At 46.2% G+C, this 21,021-nt stretch overlaps 2 protein-coding genes across 2 annotated transcripts in view; one reads left to right on the top strand and one right to left on the bottom strand.

Annotated features, from left to right (window-relative positions):
- LOC117354447 overlaps positions 1-15,608 on the bottom strand; it is a 50,817-nt gene extending 35,209 nt beyond the window's left edge. The window contains exon 1 of the mRNA XM_033932017.1: positions 15,573-15,608. The gene's annotated coding sequence lies outside the window, so the exon portion shown is untranslated. The remainder of the gene's footprint in view (positions 1-15,572) is intronic.
- Positions 4,659-21,021, top strand: part of LOC117354448 (retinoic acid receptor responder protein 2-like) — a 29,547-nt gene continuing 13,184 nt past the window's right edge. Inside the window, exon 1 of the mRNA XM_033932018.1 lies at positions 4,659-4,896. Coding sequence (XP_033787909.1) covers positions 4,711-4,896 — 186 coding nt within the window. The 5' untranslated portion in view covers positions 4,659-4,710. The remainder of the gene's footprint in view (positions 4,897-21,021) is intronic.

Raw genomic sequence — 21,021 nt, 5'->3', positions numbered from 1 at the left:
ATCCGCACATGCGCAGATCCCCTCCTGCCCGACGAGAGCAGGGGAGGGGGGGCTGGGGCGGGGCTAGGGCAGGATTGGGGGCGGGACTGGGGCATAATGGGGCGGGGATGGGTGGAACTGGGCAGGCCTGAGGGCAGGTCTAGAGGTTTGGATTTTACTAACGTAAAATCTGGTAACCCTACACATGATACTAGTATTACATGTGTATATATGTAGGATGGTTGATTATGGTTTAAATGTGTCTGTATCGAAAACCATCTCAGAAAACGCTGACACTGTATTGTAACACCTTTACAGAAGCTCATGTAAAGTGCTCTGAATTGACTCCCCAGTCATTAGTAGCGGTATAGAAGCTTTCAGTAAACATAAACATATAGCAAGGCCTATGAACATAAGAACATAAGAATAGCCTTACTGTGTCAGACCAATGGTCCATCAAGCCCAGTAGCCCGTTCTCACGGTGGCCAATCCAGGTCCCTAGAACCTGGCCAAAACCCAAGGTGTAGCAATATTCCATGCTACCAATACAGGGCAAGCAGTGGCTTCCCCCATGTCTTTCTCAATAACAGACAATGGACTTTTCCACTTGGAATGCTCTCCCAGAGGAGGTTATTGCGGAATCGACCGTCCTAGGATTTAAAAGCAAACTAGATGCACATCTCCTTACGAGAGGCATAGAGAGATATGGGTGACTAAAAATACGTCAGGTCTACACCTGGCAGGTCCTCCGCGTGTGTGGATCGCCGGACTTGATGGACCGAAGGTCTGCTTCGGAGATGGCGCTTCTTATGTTCTTATGAACTTGTCCAAACCTTTCTTAAAACCAACTACGCTATAAGCACCTACTGAAATCAAGCAAGAGTGTAATATTTTAAAACATTTATTTGGCCTTCTCAGCAGTCAAGCAGACACTGCTGAGCATAGATTGGGACCCCCTTGATATACTACGGTACTACTCTTAATTATTTCTATAGCGCTACCAGTCACAAAGAAAAAGAAAGCATTCCCTGCTCGACAGAGCTTACAATCTAAACAGACAAACAGGATGTCATGGATACAGTTAAGGGGAACAGTTAATTAGCGGGCTGGGGTGGAGGATTAAGTATTTAAAGCTATATCAAAAAGGTGGGTTTTCAGTCTGCTTTTAAATAAGGGAAGGGGCTTGACAGACATACTTGGGTAATTTATTCCAGGCATAGGGGGCAGCTAGATGAAAGGAAAGAAGTCTGGACTTGGCAGTGGAGGAGACCACACTGAGGCCCCTGAGGAAGCCTATCAGGTAGAAACACGGCCCATGTTGGGTCATCTTCACTATTTCAAGTTGTGGGAAAAATTTGTCCCCATGTCATTCTCTACCTGAGAGAACAGTATCGAAAACTGAATAAATAAATAGTGTGAAAAGCCTCAGCCTCTGATAGCCAGACCAGAGCTGGTATTGTGACATCATAATGGCTCATTCCACCAATAAGAGCCAACCTCATCAGTGATGTCAAAATGGCTTTACTTGGCTCACATTTATTATATTTTGATTTCTAGAATGGTGAAATGTAGAATGACACGGGGACAAATTTGTCCTCATTCCCGCAGGAACTCAATTTCCCTGTCCCGATTAGTTTTGTCGTTGTCCCTGCCCCTGCCCCATTCCCGTAAGCTCTGCCTTAAACATCGAAACATAGAGTATGACGGCAGAAAAGGGCCGGCGGCCCAACAAGTCTGCCCACTCAAGAACCCTCCCTCGTCAAGTCTGACCTCCCTCAACAAGTCTGCCCACTCAAGAGATAGAACCACCTTAACCGCACAAGCCTTGCACACGTGATTTTAAAGTGTTTGAGGCTTGTGCAGATGAGAACAGAGCTTGCAGGAATGGGGCAGGGACGGGAAAAAGAGTTCCTGCGGGGATGTGGAAAAATATGTCCTTGTGTTATTTTCTATCACTAACATTTAGACACTAGCAATTACACATGTGCCTAAATTACAGCTACACATTTCACCTGTAATGTTAGCATTCATAAAGGAAATTAGGCATTTACTTTCCTTTATAGAACAGGCATAACATAGCTTGGCTCTTCTTCCAAGCTTTTAATGGAAGAACTAACTAACTTGCTAGTCACATACATGAGAACTATCCACTCCAACTCTAGCTGAGATTATATTCATGTATTCTTATGACTTCATGTGCAACTTTCTTCAACTTTGTCCCCTTATTTTCTAACTCCTGTTACTATATCGTATTGATCTATACCAGTGGTCTCAAACTCGCGGCCCGGGGGGGGCCACATGCGGCCCACCAGGTACTATTTTGAGGCCCTCGGTATGTTTATCATAATCACAAAAGTAAAATAAAACACTTTCTCGATCATATGTCTCTTTAGCTATAAATGACAATATTATTATTATTAAGACTTATCCAAAAGGAAAGATTTATAAACTTTAAAGTTTTACCTCATGCAAAATTGTCATGTCTTTAATAAGACACTATTTTTTCTGAGGCCCTCCAAGTACCTACAAATCCAAAATGTGGCCCTGCAAAGAGTTTGAGCTTGAGACCACTGATCTATACATTCCAGCTATAGCAGTGAAAAGCACCAGCTGTGTCACCCAGACCTTTGACCCGTACCGTGTGGAAGCAGGGTATCCATCGCACCCTCTTATCAAGGAGAAAGGGAAGCAGTGTCTAGCTCCACATGAGATATGATAGAGATGTTGAAATACCTTTGTGGCATAAATGCACAGCAGGCGAGACTCCTTCAATGGAAAGGAAGCTCTGGAATGATGAGGACATAGGATGAAGGTAAAAGGGGACAGGCTCAGGAGTAACCTGAGGAACTAATTCTTCACAGAAAGGGTAATGAATTCATGGGATGGCCTCCCGATGGAGGTGGTGGAGGCAAAGACTGTATCTGAACTCAAGAAAGCTTGGAACAAATACATAGGATCTCTAAGGGAGGAAAGGGAGAGTAGTAACATAGTAAATTACAGCAGAAAAAGACCTGAATTTTATTTATTTACTTACATAAGAATTGCTGCTGGGTCAGACCAGTGGTCCATCGTGCCCAGCAGTCCACTCATGCGGCGGCCCTCTGGTCAAAGACCAGCACCCTAACTGAGACTAGCTCTACCTGCGTATTTCTGGTTCAGCAGGAACTTGTCTTACTTTGTCTTGAATTCCTGGAGGGTATTTTCCCCTATGACAGACTCCAGAAGAGCGTTCCAGTTTTCTACCACTCTGGGTGAAGAAGAACTTCCTTAGGGAATCTATCCCCTTTCAATTTTAGAGAGTGCCCTCTCGTTCTCCCTACCTTGGAGAGGATGAACAACCTGTCCTTATCTACTAAGTCTATTCCCTTCAGTACCTTGAATGTTTCGATCATGTCCCTTCTCAATCTCCTCTGTTCGAGGGAGAAGAGGCCCATTTTCTCTAATTTTTTGTTTTACGACAACTCCTACAGCCCCATAACCATCTTAGTCGCTCTTCTCTGGACCCTTTCGAGTAGTACCATATCCTTCTTCATTTACGGTGACCAGTACTAGATGCAATACTCCAAGTGAGGGCGCACCATGGCCCGGTACAGCGGCATGATAACCTTCTCCGATCTGTTCGTGATCCCCTTCTTGATCATTCCTAGTATTCTGTTCGCTCTTTTCGCCACCAGCACATTGCGTGAACGGCTTCATTGACTTGACAATCAGAACTCCCAAGGCTCTTTCCTGGGAGGTCTCTCCAAGTACCGCCCCGGACATCCTCTATTCGTGCATGAGATTTTTGTTACCGACATGCTTCACTTTACACTTATCCATGTTGAACCTCATTTGCCATGTCGATGCCCATTCCTTCGAGCCTGATTATGTCACGTTGCAGATCTTCGCAATCCCCCTGCGTCTTCACTACTCTGAATAACTTCGTATCGTCCGCAAATTTAATCACCTCACTCGTCGTACCTATGTCCAGATTGTTTATAAAGATGTGTCCAGATCGTTTATTTATTCAATTTTTTTATCCCGTCTCCCAGGGGAACTCAGAACAGCTTACATGAATTTATTCAGGTACTCAAGCATTTTTCCCTGTCTGTCCTGGTGCGTTCACAATCTAATGTACCTGGCGCAATGGGGAGATTAAGTGACTTGCCCAGGGTCATGAGGAACAGTGTGGGTTTGAACCCACAACCTCACAGTGTTGAGGCTGTAGCTTTAACCACTGCATCATCCAATCTGCCCAATGGTCAACTCAAGGTTAAATGATCTTTTCTTTAATATTTCTGGGCAATAGACCATAGAAATCTGCCAGGTGCTGTCTTTAGGTTCTCACTTAAGCTCATTGAAGCCAATGAAGCCCACTCCAGCATAGCCATCCTGTCACTGGAGCTTCTATCAAAACCCTCCCCAGCTCGTCCTAAACCAAATCACCATCTATGGAACACAACTCGTTCAGGATCACCCAGTACCAGCCTTAGTTTTATATCATTCATTCTCTAATTAGAGATCTTCTATGGGTGAGCAGACTGGGTAGGCCATATCGTCTTTATCTACCTTTTATTATTCCCTGTTTTTCTGTTTCTATGTTCAGTTCTTTTCAGAGTATTGATCCAGCAGGACATCTTGCAGACTGCTTTTTTTTCCTGGCATTTCCAGTCCTAAAGTTAATTTTTCACTAGTGCCAACAAAATTCAGACTTTGCATTAGCTTTATTCATTAGAAAAGACGGCAAGGAAAATGAAGAAATTAATCCTAGCTCTCTGGCTTAGCACAGTAGCTCTGCCAGGCCAAGGTAGCGAGAACCAGGCCGGTGAGCTCCCTACCCGGGAAACGAATGCACTGGACGCCGCAGTGGAGACTTTCAACTCGGACATGCGTCTATATGCCTACAGAATCTTTTCCATCAGACTTAGGAACTCAACCGTATGTATACTGACAAGATCTGGTGGCTATGTTTCTGGCTAAATGCTGCAGAAAATCACTGTAGCAGATAAAAAGCACAGGATCCCTCTAATCTGCCCATTCTCCCACTGTGTCCGCCACTGCTAATTCCAGACCCCGTCCCTTCTTTCTTGCTGCGCTGCATGCTTGGAACAGGCTGCCAGAGTCGATCCATCATACTCCGTCTCTAGCAGTATTCAAATCCAAGCTGAAAGCCCACCTTTTTTCAAGCTTAACTCCCACTCACCCTCAGATACCTTTACCCATCGTATTATTCCTTCTGCTAGAAAATCCCCAACTCTGTGATGTCCTGTCTGTCTGTCCAAATTAGATTGTAAGCTCTTCTGAGCAGGGGATTGTCTATTGAATTTTAAATGTACAGCGCTGCGTACGCCTTTCAGCGCTAAAGAAATGATAAATAGTAGTGGTAGTGTGTCACAATATGGCTGAAAAGTAGTCTAATGGTTAGAGCACAAGGTTGCAGTTCAGGGTTCAAACCCCACTGACACTCCTTGTGGCCTTCTGCAAGTCATTTAACCCCTCCCCTACCCCTTCCTCTGGGAACAGGAAAATACTACTGTATCTGAATGTAACTCACTTTGAACTACTAGAAAAAGGCTTAACTAAATTCAAAATTCCTTAATCCCCCCTCCCCCCTCTTTTACGAAGCCACATTAGCCTTTTTTTATCTCCAGCTGCGACGGTATTTGCTCTGACGCTCATAGGAATTCTATGAGCGTCAGCGTTAATACCACTGCAGCCGGCGATAAAAAAAGCCTAATGCAGCTTCGTAAAAGGTGTGTGTGGGGGGGTTAATTTATAGTTTTACTTTCTCTTCCCTGCAGCCAAGTGTTTCTTTCTCCTTATCCCAGGCTTTCTATGAATCCTCTTACTGTGACCAGTATTTTAAAGCCCTTCTGTGGTTGGTAGCTACAAGGACGAAACTGTACATAAGAACATAAGAATTGCCACTGCTGGGTCAGACCAGTGGTCCATCGTGCCCAGCAGTCTTCTCATGCGGCAGCCCCCAGGTCAAAGACCAGTGCTCTAAATGAGTCCAGCCTCACCTGCGTACGTTCCAGTTTAGCAGGAACTTGTCCAACTTTGGGCAGGATTCACTAAACCTCCAAACCGTGCACGATCTGTTTCCTTTTGCATGCCGGCCGACTGATTCAGTAAAGGCCTGCGTGCAAATGGGGATGATCGTTAGCATGCCCCCTACCCACGGCCAGGGCAATCCCCGCTCATGTGCACACCCTGACAGTAGTGACAGGAGATACAGCCTCCTGTCACTGCTGTCAGGGCCCAGCCCAGATCTCTCTTGTCTGCTCCAGGACTCTCCTGCTCTCTGCCGCCGTTCCCTGCAGTGCAAGCTCGTGGTTTTAAAGCGGGCCTGCACTGCGGAGAACGGCGGCAGAGAGTAGGAGAATCCGGGAGCAGGCAAGAGAGATCTGCCCAACACCCCCCCCCCAGGTCCTGATCTCTCCTGTCTGCCCTGCTCTGCTGTGCCCGCCTCCCCCCACGGAGAAAAAAGCAAGAGGGATACCAATTCCCTCCTGCCATTGGCGTTTAAAAAAAATAAAAAAATGCTGCATACATGCAGTACGGCCCTCCTCCCCCCCCACCAACCGGCAGTAAATATTGTGAGCAGTCCCTCCTGCTTCTAGGCCTCCCACCCTCCCAGCCCACCCTTGGTCGGGCCAGGTGTTTGGGCCCGGCCCACCCACCCCAGTACCTGTAAAATTGTTGGGAGCAGGAGGGGTGCCCGGTCCCTCCTCCTTGGGCAAGGCTCCCCAACATCTTCAGGAGCAGGAGGGGTGCCCGGACCCTCCTCCTGCTCCTAGGCACCGGCAAAGTCTACTCTGCTGCTGCCGCCGCTGCCCAATAGCACCTTGGGCCCCGCCTTGGTGCATCATCTGATGCACAGGGAGAGGCCTAAGGCACTGATTGGCTGAGGCGCCTCAGGCTCCTCCCTTTGGGAGGAGTCTAAGGAAGTCCCTGATTGGCCAAAACAACGCCCGAATGCAATGTTTTATAAGTCAAGGTTAAAATTTTAACCTGTATCCGGGAATGAACAGTCATATTTATTGTGGATATCCTGAAAACCTGAACTGCCTGTGGCTCCCAAGGACCGGAATTGCCTACCTCTGTTTTAGGTGTAAAATTAATCAGACACATTATCCATTTGGCATTATGCGGCCTCACCGCCACTGAAAACTGACTTCATCATTTATCATCTTTCCTCTTCGACTCCTTCACTATAGCCTCACATTGTGGCTCCTTCATCTAGAACCTCTTTTCTGCTAAAAATTGCTTGACTTCTGTGCATTGTGTATAAACCTGAGGCATTTCGGGGTGCTGTCATATCTGGGGTTACCAGATTTTCCATTTGGAAAATCCAGACCCCCCTAGACCCGCCTCCAAGCTTGCCCAGTTCCACCCATCCCTGTCCCGTCATGCCACAGTCCCGCCTCCAACCCCGCCCTAGCCCTGTCCCCCGCTGCCTGCCCTCGTTGGGCAGGAGGGCATCCGCGCATGTGCAGATGTCACGTGATTGATGACATCACAAGCACACACACGTGACATCACCGCGCGGCATCTGCGCATGAACGGACGCCCTCCTGCCTGACGGCGATTTGACAGAAGCTTTTCAAAACCCGGACAAAGTGAGGACATGTCCAGGGAAATCCAGACATCTGGTAACATCTGGTAACCCTAGTATGGAGCAGTGGTTAAAGCTACAGCCTCAGCATCCTGGGGTTGTGGGTTCAAACCCATGCTGCTCCTTGTGACCATGGGCAAGTCACTTAATCCCCCCATTGCCCCAGGTGCATTAGATAGATTGTGAGCCTGCCGGGACAGAGAGGGAACAATGCTTGAGTACCTGAATAAATTCATGTAAAACCATTCTGAGCTCTCCTGGGAGAACGGTATAGAAAATTGAATAAAATAAAATATCCCTGCTGTCCCTCCTAGGTCAGTCTTTCTCAAGATGAAAGACCAGTGTAGGACCACAGAAAACAAATGCAAATAGGAATGGATGTGTGGTAGACCGGGAGGGATTCTGTGTTTCTGAGGAGCTCGCTAAATTAAATATTGACAATGCGATGGTCCAAAGGTACTCAAGGAACTCAGAGAAGTTCTGGTGGCTCCTTTATCTCATCTTTTCAATGCTTCCTTAGTCTGGCGTAGTACCAGAAGACCGGAGAAGGGCGGATGTAGTCCCTCTGCACGAGAGTGGAAGTAAGGAGGAGGTTGGGAATTGCAGGCCAGTTAGTCTGACCTCGGTAGTGAATAAACGAATGGAAACACTTCTTAAGCGGAGGATAGTGCACAGTGGCATAGCAGGAGTGAGCGGCACCTGGGGTGGTGGAGCCCCTCTTCCCCGTACCTTTTTATCTTCAGCGCGAGCAGCCACAAACTTGCTGCTTGCGTTGGCTTTGGTGCTCTCTCTGATGTCACTTCCCTAGGCATGGGCCCCGGAAGTGACGTCAGAGACAGCACCGAAGCCCACACAAGCAGCCAGTTCTTGGCTGCTCGCACTGAAGTTAAAAAAAAATGTACGGCGGGAAAGGGAAGAGGTGGGCACCTGCAAGGCAGGGGAGGAGTGGAAAGGGGTGCTGAAAGTGTTTGGTCTAAATACCTATATGGACAGGCTACCTACATGCCCCTCAGTTCTTAAATATATCCCTCAGTCCTTAATTCTGTCTCGGAGGAGATCAAGGAATCCCAATACAATAGTGTAGTTAATATTCAAGGCCTTGAGAAGCATTTCTGCATCCTCTGAATAATGGGACGTCAGAAAGGCTTCTTAAATACAGGTGACTGGCCATTTTATTGGGATAATGACATCATCAATTAATTCATTATTAAACATATGTAGTTGGTAAACATAGAAACATAGAAACATAGAAGATGACGGCAGAAAAGGGCTACAGCCCATCAAGTCTGCCCACTCTGCTTACCCACCCCCTGTCTATGCCCTAATGACCCAATTTCCTTATCTTGACCCTCGTAGGGATCCCACATGGGTATCCCATTTATTCTTAAAGTCTGGCACGCTGTCTGCCTCGATCACCTGCACTGGAAGCTTGTTCCAATGATCAACCACTCTCTCTGTGAAGAAATACTTTCTGGGGTCGCCATGAAATTTTCCGCCCCTGAGTTTGAGCGGGTGCCCTCTTGTGGCCGAGGGTCCCTTGAGAAAGAAAATATCATCTTCCACTTCGACACGTCCCGTGAGGTACTTAAATGTTTCGATCATGTCTCCCCTCTCCCTACGTTCCTCAAGAGTGTAGAGCTGCAATTTGTTCAGTCTCTCTTCGTACGAGAGACCCTTGAGCCCCGAGATCATCCTGGTGGCCGTCCGTTGAACCGATTCAATTCTGCGCACATCTTTACTGTAATGTGGCCTCCAGAATTGCACACAGTACTCCAGATGAGGTCTCACCATGGCCCTGTACAACGGCATTATGACTTCAGGCTTTCGGCTGACGAAACTTCTATTGATACAACCCAATATCTGCCTTGCCTTAGATGAAGCCTTCTCCACTTGATTGGCAGTTTTCATGTCTGCACTGATGATTACTCCTAAATCTCGTTCTGCTGAAGTCCTAGTTAAAGTTTCTCCGTTCAAGAAGTACGTCCTGCATGGATTTCCGCTTCCGAGGTGCATGACCTTACATTTCTTAGCATTGAAGCCTAGCTGCCAGGTTGAGGACCAACTTTCCAATGTAATCAGGTCCTGCGCCATATAATTCTGTAAACTGCATTCACTTACTATATTACATAGTTTGGCGTCATCGGCGAATAGTGTTATTTTACCTTGAAGCCCTTGAGTCAGATCCCCTATGAATATGTTGAAAAGGAGTGGACCCAGGACCGAGCCCTGCGGCACTCCACTGGTCACCTCCGATGTTCTAGAGAGGGTACCATTAACCACCACCCTCTGAAGTCTGCCACTCAGCCAATCATTGACCCATGCAGTTAGTGTCTCTCCTAACCCCATCGATTCCATCTTGCTTAGCAGCCTGCGGTGTGGGACACTGTCAAAAGCTTTACTGACGTCCAGGTACACGACGTCCAAAGACTCTCCCAAGTCCAACTTTCTTGTTACCCAGTCAAAGAAGCTGATGAGATTGGATTGGCAGGACCTACCCTTAGTGAATCCATGCTGACTGGGATCCCGAAGATTCCCTTCATTCAAGATCGTGTCCAATTTGCTTTTAATTAGTGTTTCCATGAGTTTGCACACTATTGATGTGAGACTCACCGGTCTATAATTCGCAGCCTCTGCCCTGCAACCCTTTTTATGCAGAGGAACGACATTTGGTACATCTTCCAATTATAATCCATTTACAAATTGCATACTTCAACAATATTCTATTGGTTCTATTCAAATCACATGGTTTCCTGTTAATTATACTTCATTAATACTTATCCTTAGCAACAATGACTTTCACCTCTGTCAGCAATAGAAGGAAGAGAACAACATGCTCACCGAGGACATGCTGACCTTGCAGACATGTTTTATTCTATTGCAAATATCTAGTTTACAGAAACTTTCTCATTTGCTAGACAATACACTTCTGTAGGCTACAATCACATGGCTATAGTCACATGATTTCCCCTAACTCTACAAGCAACAAATATGTTAGTGTGATTTTTAGCTTATTTTCAGGGAACAACTATGTTATGGCTTCCAGCATCTTGTTCTCTGCATGCTGTGCTGTCTATACTATGCTGTGTCACAAATTTCTGAAGCCTTTCTATTATTCAGCTTTTTAAATAATATTAGTGTCTTTTAAGATCTTAACTAAAATTGTATCTAATACATATTGGTTATGGGCCCCCCCCATTATATCCTGCATAATACAATTATCATAATCAAAAGCAGGAGGAGTACCAGCGCCCTGAGGAAAACCATGACCGGGGCAGACTGCCCTCCCCCCCAACACACCCCTTACTACATCACTGACAGTAAGATTTCTAGAATTGAATGGACAGCATAGTTTTACGCGAAGCAGGTCTTGTCAGTCAAATCTGATTGATTTCTTTGACTGAGTGACCAAACAGTTGGATATGGAAGGGGCACTAGATGTGGTGTACTAGCAAAGCCTTTAACATGGTGCCGCATAGGTAATTAATAAATAAATTTTGTGCCTTCAGTTTGGGCCCTAAAGTGATGAACTGGATTAAAAGCTCTTTAAGTGGAAGGAGAAAAATGATAGTGGTAAATGGAGTTTACTTGAAGGAAAAGGATGCTGTTAGTAGAATGCCATTGGGTCTGTCCTTGGGCCGACTTTTTTTAACATCTTTGTGAGTGATATTGCAGAAGGACTGTCTGTCAAAGTCTGTCTTTTTGCGGATGATACCAAGCTCTGTAATAGGGCAGACACCTCAGAGGGTGTGGATAACATGAGATGGGACCTGGCAAAGCTTGATCCAGTAATTAGCAACTAAGATGTAATGCTAAAAGATGCAGAGTCATGCACTTGGGCTGCAAAAATCCACCAGAAAGGTATAGTATATGAGGAAAAGTACTTCTGTATATGAAAAAAAAAAGAGTGGGACTTGGGAGTGATTGTGTCAGATGATCTCAGGATGCAAAACAGGTAGAAAAAGTGGCAGTCAAAGCCAGGAATATGCTGGGTGCATAAAGAGAAGAATGGCCAGGAAGAAAAAGGAGGAGATAATGCATTGTATAGGTCTCTGGTGAGGCCCCATTTGTAATACTTTGTGCAATTTTGGAGACCGCATCTTCAAAAAGATATAAAGAGGATGGAGTCGGTCCAGAGGACTGCTACAAAATTGGTTAGTGGTCTTTGTTATAAATCATATGGGGACAGACTTAGAGATCTTAATATGTATATTCTGGAGAGAGGAGATATGATAGATACGTTTAAATAGCTCCTTGCCATTAATGTACAGGAGGTGAGTCTTTTTCAAATGAAGGAAAACTCTGGAAGGAGAGGGCATAGGATGAAGTTAAGAGGTGATAAGCTCAGAAGATGTAAGAAAATACTTCTTTACAGAAAGGGTGGTAGATGCATGGAATAGTCTCCCAATGGAGGTGGTGAAAATGAAGACTTATCTGAATTCAAGATAGCATGTGGGATCTCTTAGGCAGAGGATGAGATAGTGGATGTTGTGGATGTGCAGATGGGTGGGCCATTCGGCCTTTATCTGCCATCATGTTTCTAGTTTCTATAACCATAAAGCTCTATGACATCACAATGCAAGTGTAAAGAGCTTTAGTAAATAGGGAGAGGAGGAGTTAGCGGATGTTGTGGATGGGCAAACTGGATGGGCCATTTGGCTTTTACCTGCCATCATATTTCTCTGTTTATAAAATTATCTCAGGGATTACAGATATACTATACACCCCCCCCTCCGTATTCACGACTTTGCGGTCCGTGGTTTCGGTTATTTGATCGAAGGCCCCGCCCCCAAATTTACATCACAGGAAATTGCTGCTCCCGGCATTGCACAGAGAAAATCGCTGCTCCCAGCTGCACTTTCTTCACTGGAACAGGTCAGGTTATTCGCGGTTTTGTGTCTTTTTTTACAGAAAAATCACAAATAACATACGAAAATTTATTCATGGTTTTTCTCTATTTGCTGCCTTCCCGAGGAGGAAGTGTATATTCAGCCTGTCATTTCTATCTCTAGAATATCGCTAAAATTTGTCCCTTCCTCTCTGAGCACACTACCCAGACCCTTGCCCACACTCTCGTAACCTCACGCTTAGACTACTGAAATTTAGTTCTAACTGGTCTCCTGCTGAACTGCCTTACCCCCCCCCTGCAATCGTTACAAACCTTGCTACACTCACCTCACCTCTCTCCCTCAAATCACTCTACTGGCTCCCTATCCACCTCCACATACAGTTCAATCTCCTATTACTAATCTACAAGTGTCTTCATGCTGCAGCCCCTCAGTATCTCTCCTTATATGCCTCCCGAGAACTCTGTTCCTCAGACAAGCTGCTTTTATCTGTACCCTTCTCCTCTTTCAATTTTAGACTTTGTTACTTTCATCTAGCTGCCCCATGTGTCATCCCTTACCCATGATCCAGCATCTCTCTGTCCACACCCTTCTCTTCTCTTCCCTGCCCTCTTTTCTTCCCATGGTCTGTCAACTCTCTCTCTTGTCCCTCCCTCTGTGGTTTGGGATCTTTCTCCGCTGCTTCCCTTCCCTCCCTCACCCCATAGTCTGTCAACTCTCTCTCCCTTCCTTTCCCTGGACTTCCTTCTTTCCTTCATTCTTTCCTCCCTCCTTCCCAAATTTGCTTCCTCCTTTACGCCCCCCTCTCCCCAATTGGATATGACATTGGGATGGGTACCTCTCCTTTTCTCCTTCAGGGCAGGCTGCCACTTCCAATCCTTGGGTCTCCAGCAATCAGTCAGCAACACACGCTGCCTTTGGCAGCCCTGGAAGCTTTCTCTCAGTGTCAACTTCCTGTCCTCGCAGAGGCTTCCGGGCTGCGGAAGGCAGCGTGTGCAGCTAACTGACGCTGTCAGCAGCCCGAAGATTGCAGGCTTGCATCAGAAGATCCTATCTCTCACTTCAGACACCGTTTTTGTCTTTCTATATATGGTTTGAGAACAAGAGGACCAGAGCACCGTGGATACCCAGGAAAAAGGAAGAATAGTCAAAAGCCACCCAGGCACCTGATGGAGCCCTCAAAAAGAGGACATGTCTGGGGAAACCCAGACATCTGGTAACCCTACGTCTTGGAAAAGGTTTGATTATCGCTGCAAGATGTCCAAAGCCCGCCCATAAAACACCTTCCAACACCCCCCTGGAACTCTGGATGCACAGTGGACAAAACATCTTACTAGATATTCAGGAAAACGTTTTTTTGAATGTTTTAGTTTTTTAATTATGAGCCCCCTAGACACCTAAGTGTATTTATAACTTAACCTCAAAATAAGCTCCTACTTAACCTCCTCACCTAGATGACCTGTTATAAAATTACTCTGCAGATAATCCATTATGGGGAAGATGAGTTGTTGTTGGTTTTTTTTTTTAGCCACTCCCAGCGTTATCCTCGGATATTCAATGTTGAATCATGTCTGGGTACCGGAACTGATATTCTGGTTCATGCAATCGGCTATCTCATATGCAGTTAAGTGCAATATTCAACACAAATCGAACTATGGATGACCGATTTCAAATGAAAACTCAACTCTGAAAAAAACAAATTCTTCCTGGCGAGTCCAAACGACAAAATCAAAGATTCAACAATCTCCTTAAACGGTCAAGTCTTCCCTATCACAGATTCCATAAAAATTCTGGGAGTGACACTGGACCGCAACCTCACCCTTGAAACTCACACCGACTTACTGGTCAGAAAAGGCTTCTCCGCCTTATGGAAACTGAGAACCATCAGAAAGTACTTCGATGCAACCTCATTCCGATTACTGGTACAATCCTACATTCTATGCCTATTCGACTATTGCAACATTATCTACCTGGGGTCCTTAAAAAAAACATTCAAAGACTCCGCATCATCCAAAATTCAGCAATCCGACTGATCTTTGGGCTGAAAAAATGGGAACACATAACTCTCTACTATCAAAAACTCCACTGGCTACTCATGGAAGCAAGAATCCAGTTCAAGTTTGCCTGTCTCTGCTTCAAATCCATTCTTGGTATGGCCCCCTTATACTTGGTTCCCCATTTTTCCTTATACTGCCCTTCCAGGCCTGTCCGCAGAACCCACCTCTTCAACCACCCAACTCTAAAGGCCTGCCAATACAAAAGACACTTGAACAGAACACTTGCCTTCCAAGCAGGACACCTAAATGACTGACTGGCTGAGCAGAATTATCTCGCGCTCCTCATCCTACCTAAACTTCAGGAAATTATTAAAAACTAACCTTTTCAACCGAATCTTAACCTAGTCCTCTCTCCCTACCCCTGCTCCCCAAGTTCTCTTTTGCCTTACCTCTTCGCCCTGCCCACCTTACATTTGTCCACGCATATTTATTGTACCTGTACTCGCTGATTGTAACTATTCGCTGATTGTCCAGCCCTCTTTGTTGTAAACCGTATTCGCTGATTCTTTGTTGTATCTGTATTCACTGATTATAACTATTCGCTGATTGTCCAGCCCTTCTTTGTTGTGAACCGCCTCGAACTTCTACAGCTTTGGTGGTATATAAGAAATAAAATAATAATAATAATAAGTGACACTGCATAATGATAGGACTGACTTTTATGATGTCCAATATGGCTACTTAACTGATGCGGTTAAGTGCCGATATTCAGAACTTAACCACTTAAGTACCACTCTGCCTTCAGACCGCCTGCACAATAGCTGGCTTTCACTTTAGCTTCCAAAATAAATGGCTTAGATTAAAGCAAAAATGAAAGCCCAGGTCATCCAAACAATGTCAAAATATACCAATGTGGACTCGGGCTAAAACAACATTAACCTATGTTCTTGTTGCTAAAGGAAAGCCTCAGCCCCACCACTCCACCGCTAGTTATGAAATTCAAATGCGGGAAGAATTATGCAGGAACTCATCATTGGCTGCCAGTAGCGTGTTTTATCAAACTAATTTTTTTGTGTGTATATATCTTAAATGCTTATATAGTCAACGTTTTCAAATATCATGTTTTTAAAGCTTGTACTTAGCTCATTCAATTACAGCCAATATCCAGGAGTGGAACCCGACATGCATGTTTCGCACCATATAATAGTGCTGTGTCAAGGGTCTCCCTAGGATAAAAAGGGGAAAAAAGGGGCCATTAGAAACATTCATAACCCCCTCCCCCCACCTACAAAAGCATTCACATCAAATTTATCACTATACCCATGCCTACCAGAAATGCTCATGTCATCCGACTCCACTAGTTAAAGGAGTAAAAGATGGCTGCGGCGTCCTGACCGGGAGTTTAAATAACCCGCTCGAACAGAGTAAAAGAAGTAACGCCCCTCGAGTCCCATTGGCCTAAACTCTTAACCAATCAAAGAGACCCACTCAATTTCACCATTTAACCCCCGTGGCTCCACTGTATCAAGCATAAAAATATGCCTCTGTTCGCATTCATTAAGTTTGAAAGGATCCTTTTCCCCGTCCCTCCCAACCACCTGTTCAATAACTCGCCACCGAATTTGATCCACTGTATGTTGGTGTCTCAACCAATGGGCAACCAGGGGGGCTTGGATGACAGAATTGGCGATACGGGACTTGTGTTCAGTAAGACGAACCCGAATCGCCCTACTTGTTCTGCCAACGTAAAGAAGATCACAAGGGCACACGATGACATATACCACGTCCTGTGACGTGCAGTTAGTTGCAACTCTTGAATTTAAGGTGATATCTCTCCCTGGAACCTTCCAACTCCCCCCTTGAATAGCTAAAGAGCACCATTGGCACCTGCCACAGTTAGTATGACATCCCACCTGATTTTCACCCACCTTCCCATACAACAAACGACTGAATTTTTGTCCAAGTGTCATGCCCCTAGAGAAAGCCACCCGAGGGAACTGCCTCAACACCTTATGAGCTTGAAGAATGTGCCAATGACGTTTCATAATGGATAAAAGCGGATTGGCTGCCCTAGAGAAAGGAAGTATACAAGTAAGTACCCCTTCCTCACCTTCCTGGGACTTATCAGATGCCTGCAACAATAGCTCACGCTGGGCATATTTAGCCCTCAGATAGGCCAACCGTATAGACCGTTCAGGATAACCCCGGTTTTTAAATCTACTTGAAAGGGCACTGGCTTGTTTCTTAAATTCCATCAAAGTGGAACACACTCGCCGAACCCGGAGAAATTGGGCAATAGGAAGGTTAAAACGGAGCTTATAAGGGTGGAAACTATCAAAGTGTAGAAGTGAATTTCGCGTGACAGGTTTCCTATAGAGAGATGTTTGAATTCTACCATTAACTACAGTAATAGCGATGTCAAGAAAATCAATACTCTCTAGATGGCAAGTCATGGTGAACTTGATATTATTGTCAACGGAATTGAGATAATCAAAAAATTGTTGGAGCTGGTCCCTAGTACCGCCCCATATCATGAAAACATCATCCAAAAACCTCCCCCAGTAAATGACTTTAGGAAACCACATAGAAGGATAGATAAACTTATCCTCGAATTTGGACATGAAAAGGGCTGCCACCGAAGGGGCTAGGGTCGCCCCCATGGCAACCCCCTGAACCTGCTTATAAAACTGACCCTGATATTGAAAATAGTTATCCTTTATCACCCATTGGGCCAATCTTAATAAACATTCCGTTGTTATGCGTTGGGGGGCCTGTCTCTGATGGAGAATATCCTCAATAACTGATAGTGCTTCACTTTGAGGAATTTGAGTATACAGCGCTACCACATCAAAGGTTACCATCCATTTTTCCTTCATGTCTATCTTCAGGCTACTAAGAGTATGTAAAAAATGGGAAGAGTCCCTTATATAAGATGAAATCATGGGAACCCTAACCTGAAGAAAGTAATCAATGAACTTGGATAGGGGCTCTAAAATGGACCTACGTGTGTTAACAATCGGGCGACCAGGAGGGTCGTGCAAAGTCTTATGAACCTTAGGGACAAAGGTAATGCGGGGAATCCTAGGATATTTTTCAAAAAGAAAAGTGTATTCCTTTTGAGTGAGTATTCTAGATTCCAAAAGTGCATTAAGATATTCCAAGATGTCAGTAGCCAATTGGTGAGTAGGGTCCTGTTGGAGAGGCAAGTAGGCAAAAGTGTTACTTAACTGACGTTTGGCCTCAATGTCATATTTTTGACTGTCCAGCACCACTGTGGCTCCCCCTTTGTCAGCCTTAATGATTACTATATCATCTTTTTTAAGAAGCTGATGTAATGCTTGATTTTCCGCTTTAGTAATATTATACGGACCTCTATTGTCCCATGACCCTTGAAGTACACGTAGTTCTTCAGTGACAATACTCCGAAAGGTGAAGATAAAGGGGTCCATGGGACCAGGGGGAACCCATTTTGATTTAATTTTACAAATCTCCACTGAAGAAGCTGTGTCTTCATTGTCATATGCCTCATCAGTGGAGTGGGTGTCAGGACTGTCCAGATCTCTAGAGAAAAACACCTTTAGTTGCATTTTCCGAATAAAGTGTTGAAAGGCCGCATGGAGTTTAAAAAAATCCGGCCCATGGGTAACTATGAACCCCAACCCCTTCTCCAAAATAGAAGACTGGGAGGGTGTTAAAGTGGTAGAGGACAAATTGATCAATGTCGATTCACACCCGCCCGTCCCCGGGATGCAGGTGGACCTTGCTGCTGTTGTAGTTGTTGACCCGTCCCTCTCCCCCGCTGCTGGCGTGTTCTTAATCTTCCTCTCCCTTCCTGGGGGGCATACTCCCCAGGTTTCTCCGTTGAAGGTTCCCCAGATGTCTCACTGGAACCTTCCGATTCACCAGATGTGCTGTCAAACGCCACCTTCTTATAGGGGGGAACAAAGGGGGTCTTACGCTGCCAAGAATACACTCGATCATTTTGATAGTCCCTCTCGTCCCGTTTCCACTTTCTGATCTTAGTTTGCTTAAGATCTTCTCTAAACAACTTCATAGAGTCCCTCAACGCCTTAAGTTTAGTGTCAAACACTTCAGTCTCCAAAGCCAGTTGAAGTTCACTTTCCAATGTGCTTGCCTTTAGACATAACTCTCTTTCAGTGTCTTCTGTGGTCTCAACCAACAGAATCATGAGATCTCGAGAACACCTATTGAGAATGGCAGTCCACTTCTCCCCAAAACCTTTGTCCAACGAGACCATCTTAGGCTCCTTCAAAATGCGGAGCCCCCTGGGGATCATCATTTTCCTTAGATACTGCACCAAAGTACTACCGTGCAGCTCCGCCCGAATTGCTCTCTTCATGGTATTCTCGAGGTCAAGCCAAGAAACTTCTTTAGGGGAAATTGTCTCATCATCAAGAAGAGCAGGTCTCGTAAGAATTTTTTTGAACTGCTCCTCCGTATATCCCTCAAAGCTTACTGGTTCTTGAGCCATTGAAAATAATTTTAACTGTCAGCTTCCAAAATAAATGGCTTAGATTAAAGCAAAAATGAAAGCCCAGGTCATCCAAACAATGTCAAAATATACCAATGTGGACTCGGGCTAAAACAACATTAACCTATGTTCTTGTTGCTAAAGGAAAGCCTCAGCCCCACCACTCCACCGCTAGTTATGAAATTCAAATGCGGGAAGAATTATGCAGGAACTCAACCGTGATGCAACCTGTCTGAGCGGACACACTGTCGGAGAGCTCCCGCCCCACGGACGACATATCGGCGAAAAATCGGCTTCTCTGCATCCCTAACGGAGCCGCGAGGTCCTGGCATCGGATACTATTACTTGCTCCTCAATAGCCCGACGGAGAGAACACGCCGAAGTAGGGCATGCCAGTAAAATCGGCGAAGGGAACCCGGGACAAGCCCTCTCTCACCCCCTCCAAAATGGCGGCGGAACCGGCCACTTTCACAATTCCGGCTGGTGAATGGATCACAGACATCACGCGTTCAGTTTGATGTCAGTTTGATGTATAAATAAAATACAGTCGGCTGTGGATGAGATGAATGAGAAGTTTGATTCTCACAGCCGACGGCTAGCGGAAGTGGAGCAGCGAGTGTCCGACCAGGAGGACACGTGCTCGGGCCTAACTACCCAGGTGGAGGAACTGCAAAAAACCAACCGGGAGCTACTGGCAGCCCTGGACGAACAGGAGAATAGGAGCCGCCGAAATAATCTGTGGCTGGTCGGGCTCCCGGAGACGGTAAGCGAGCAGGACCTTTATGATGCCTTTAGTAAGTGGCTGCCGGAGCAATTGGGCTTGGCCGGGGGCGCTGAGAGTTTCACGTGTGAGCGGGCACATCGCATTGGAGCTTGGCCAGCGGAGGGGGGGTGAGCGAAGACTGCAATAGCCCGATATGTTAACTGGCGAGAAAAGGAAATGTTACTTCGGGCCTATCGCAGGGCTGGGGCCCTGGACTACAAGGGATCTCGGGTCCTCGTGTTCAATGATTATTCCGTGCGGGTGGCGGCCCTACGCAAGACCATGACGCCCTCCTGCACGGATCTCCATAACAGAGGAATCAAGTTCGCGCTGGTGTACCCGGCGAATCTCCGGGTCTGGCATGATGGTAAAACCCTGACTTTTCACTCTGGAGATGAAGCCAAGGCGTTTCTGGCTAAATTACCTGCTTGCTGAACTTTCTCTGTCCGACATAGCTACAGCGGGTATGCATGTCATCTAACTTTTCCTTTTCCTTCTCTGCTGCACTGAGGGCTAAGAGTGTGGAGATGGCGGCTGCTTCAGTGTTTTCTACTGACATGTCCTATGGATGTGAGACTCTGGCTACTGTGGAGAGTACAAGTCCCCAGGTCGAGAGCCGGCCACTGAGCTGGATGCGGGGGGACTGCTCCGGTGGACCGCACACCTTGGTGATCTTTATGCTGACAAGGGGCCTGATTCCATTTCTGGCCCCTCTCCATCAGCTGGGCCCTCTGGGATCTGCCTGGCAGGGGATGTAGCGGCCAACTTGACATCTGACCCGGTATACTGTGGCTTTTACACGACACCTGGCATGGACTTGATTAGAGACACCTTACTGAATTCAGCGTTATGTTTATGTTTATTTTTGCAGGGACAGTAGGCCCTCATGGGATGCAGAGGGGGAGAGTCATGAGGGGGGGGAGGTTTCCGGGCAGGCTGGGGGGTACACATGGGTATGTATGCTGGCGGGAAGGGTGCAGCATGGGGGGCTGGGGAGAGGGGGGGGTTCCTGGGGGGCTGCGGGGAAGAGTATGTGTGGGGGTGTGTGAATGCAGTGTGGTTGTGTGTGTGGGGGGGGGGTACGTGGGGGCTCAGGTTGATGGGACATGGGGCATTTGGCAACTGAGGACGGCGAGGCTTAGCTGGGAGGCCTCGTCTGCACCTATCTGTTATTTCTGCCAAGGCTCAGTTCTTGAATGGCTGGTAAAAAATGGATGATTCCTTGGGCTCCTGGGAGGTTGCTGTTCCCCGGGGTTATGCACTATGTAACCTGTCCCTCTTTCTGCTATGGCTGACCTAAAGATTGCCACTTTCAATGTTGATGGCATCAGGTCCCCGGTTAAAAGATC

The sequence above is a fragment of the Geotrypetes seraphini genome, chromosome 2, assembly GCF_902459505.1.
Source record: "Geotrypetes seraphini chromosome 2, aGeoSer1.1, whole genome shotgun sequence".
NCBI classification, from domain to species: Eukaryota; Metazoa; Chordata; class Amphibia; order Gymnophiona; family Dermophiidae; genus Geotrypetes; species Geotrypetes seraphini.
This window is presented reverse-complemented; position numbering and strand designations above follow the sequence as displayed.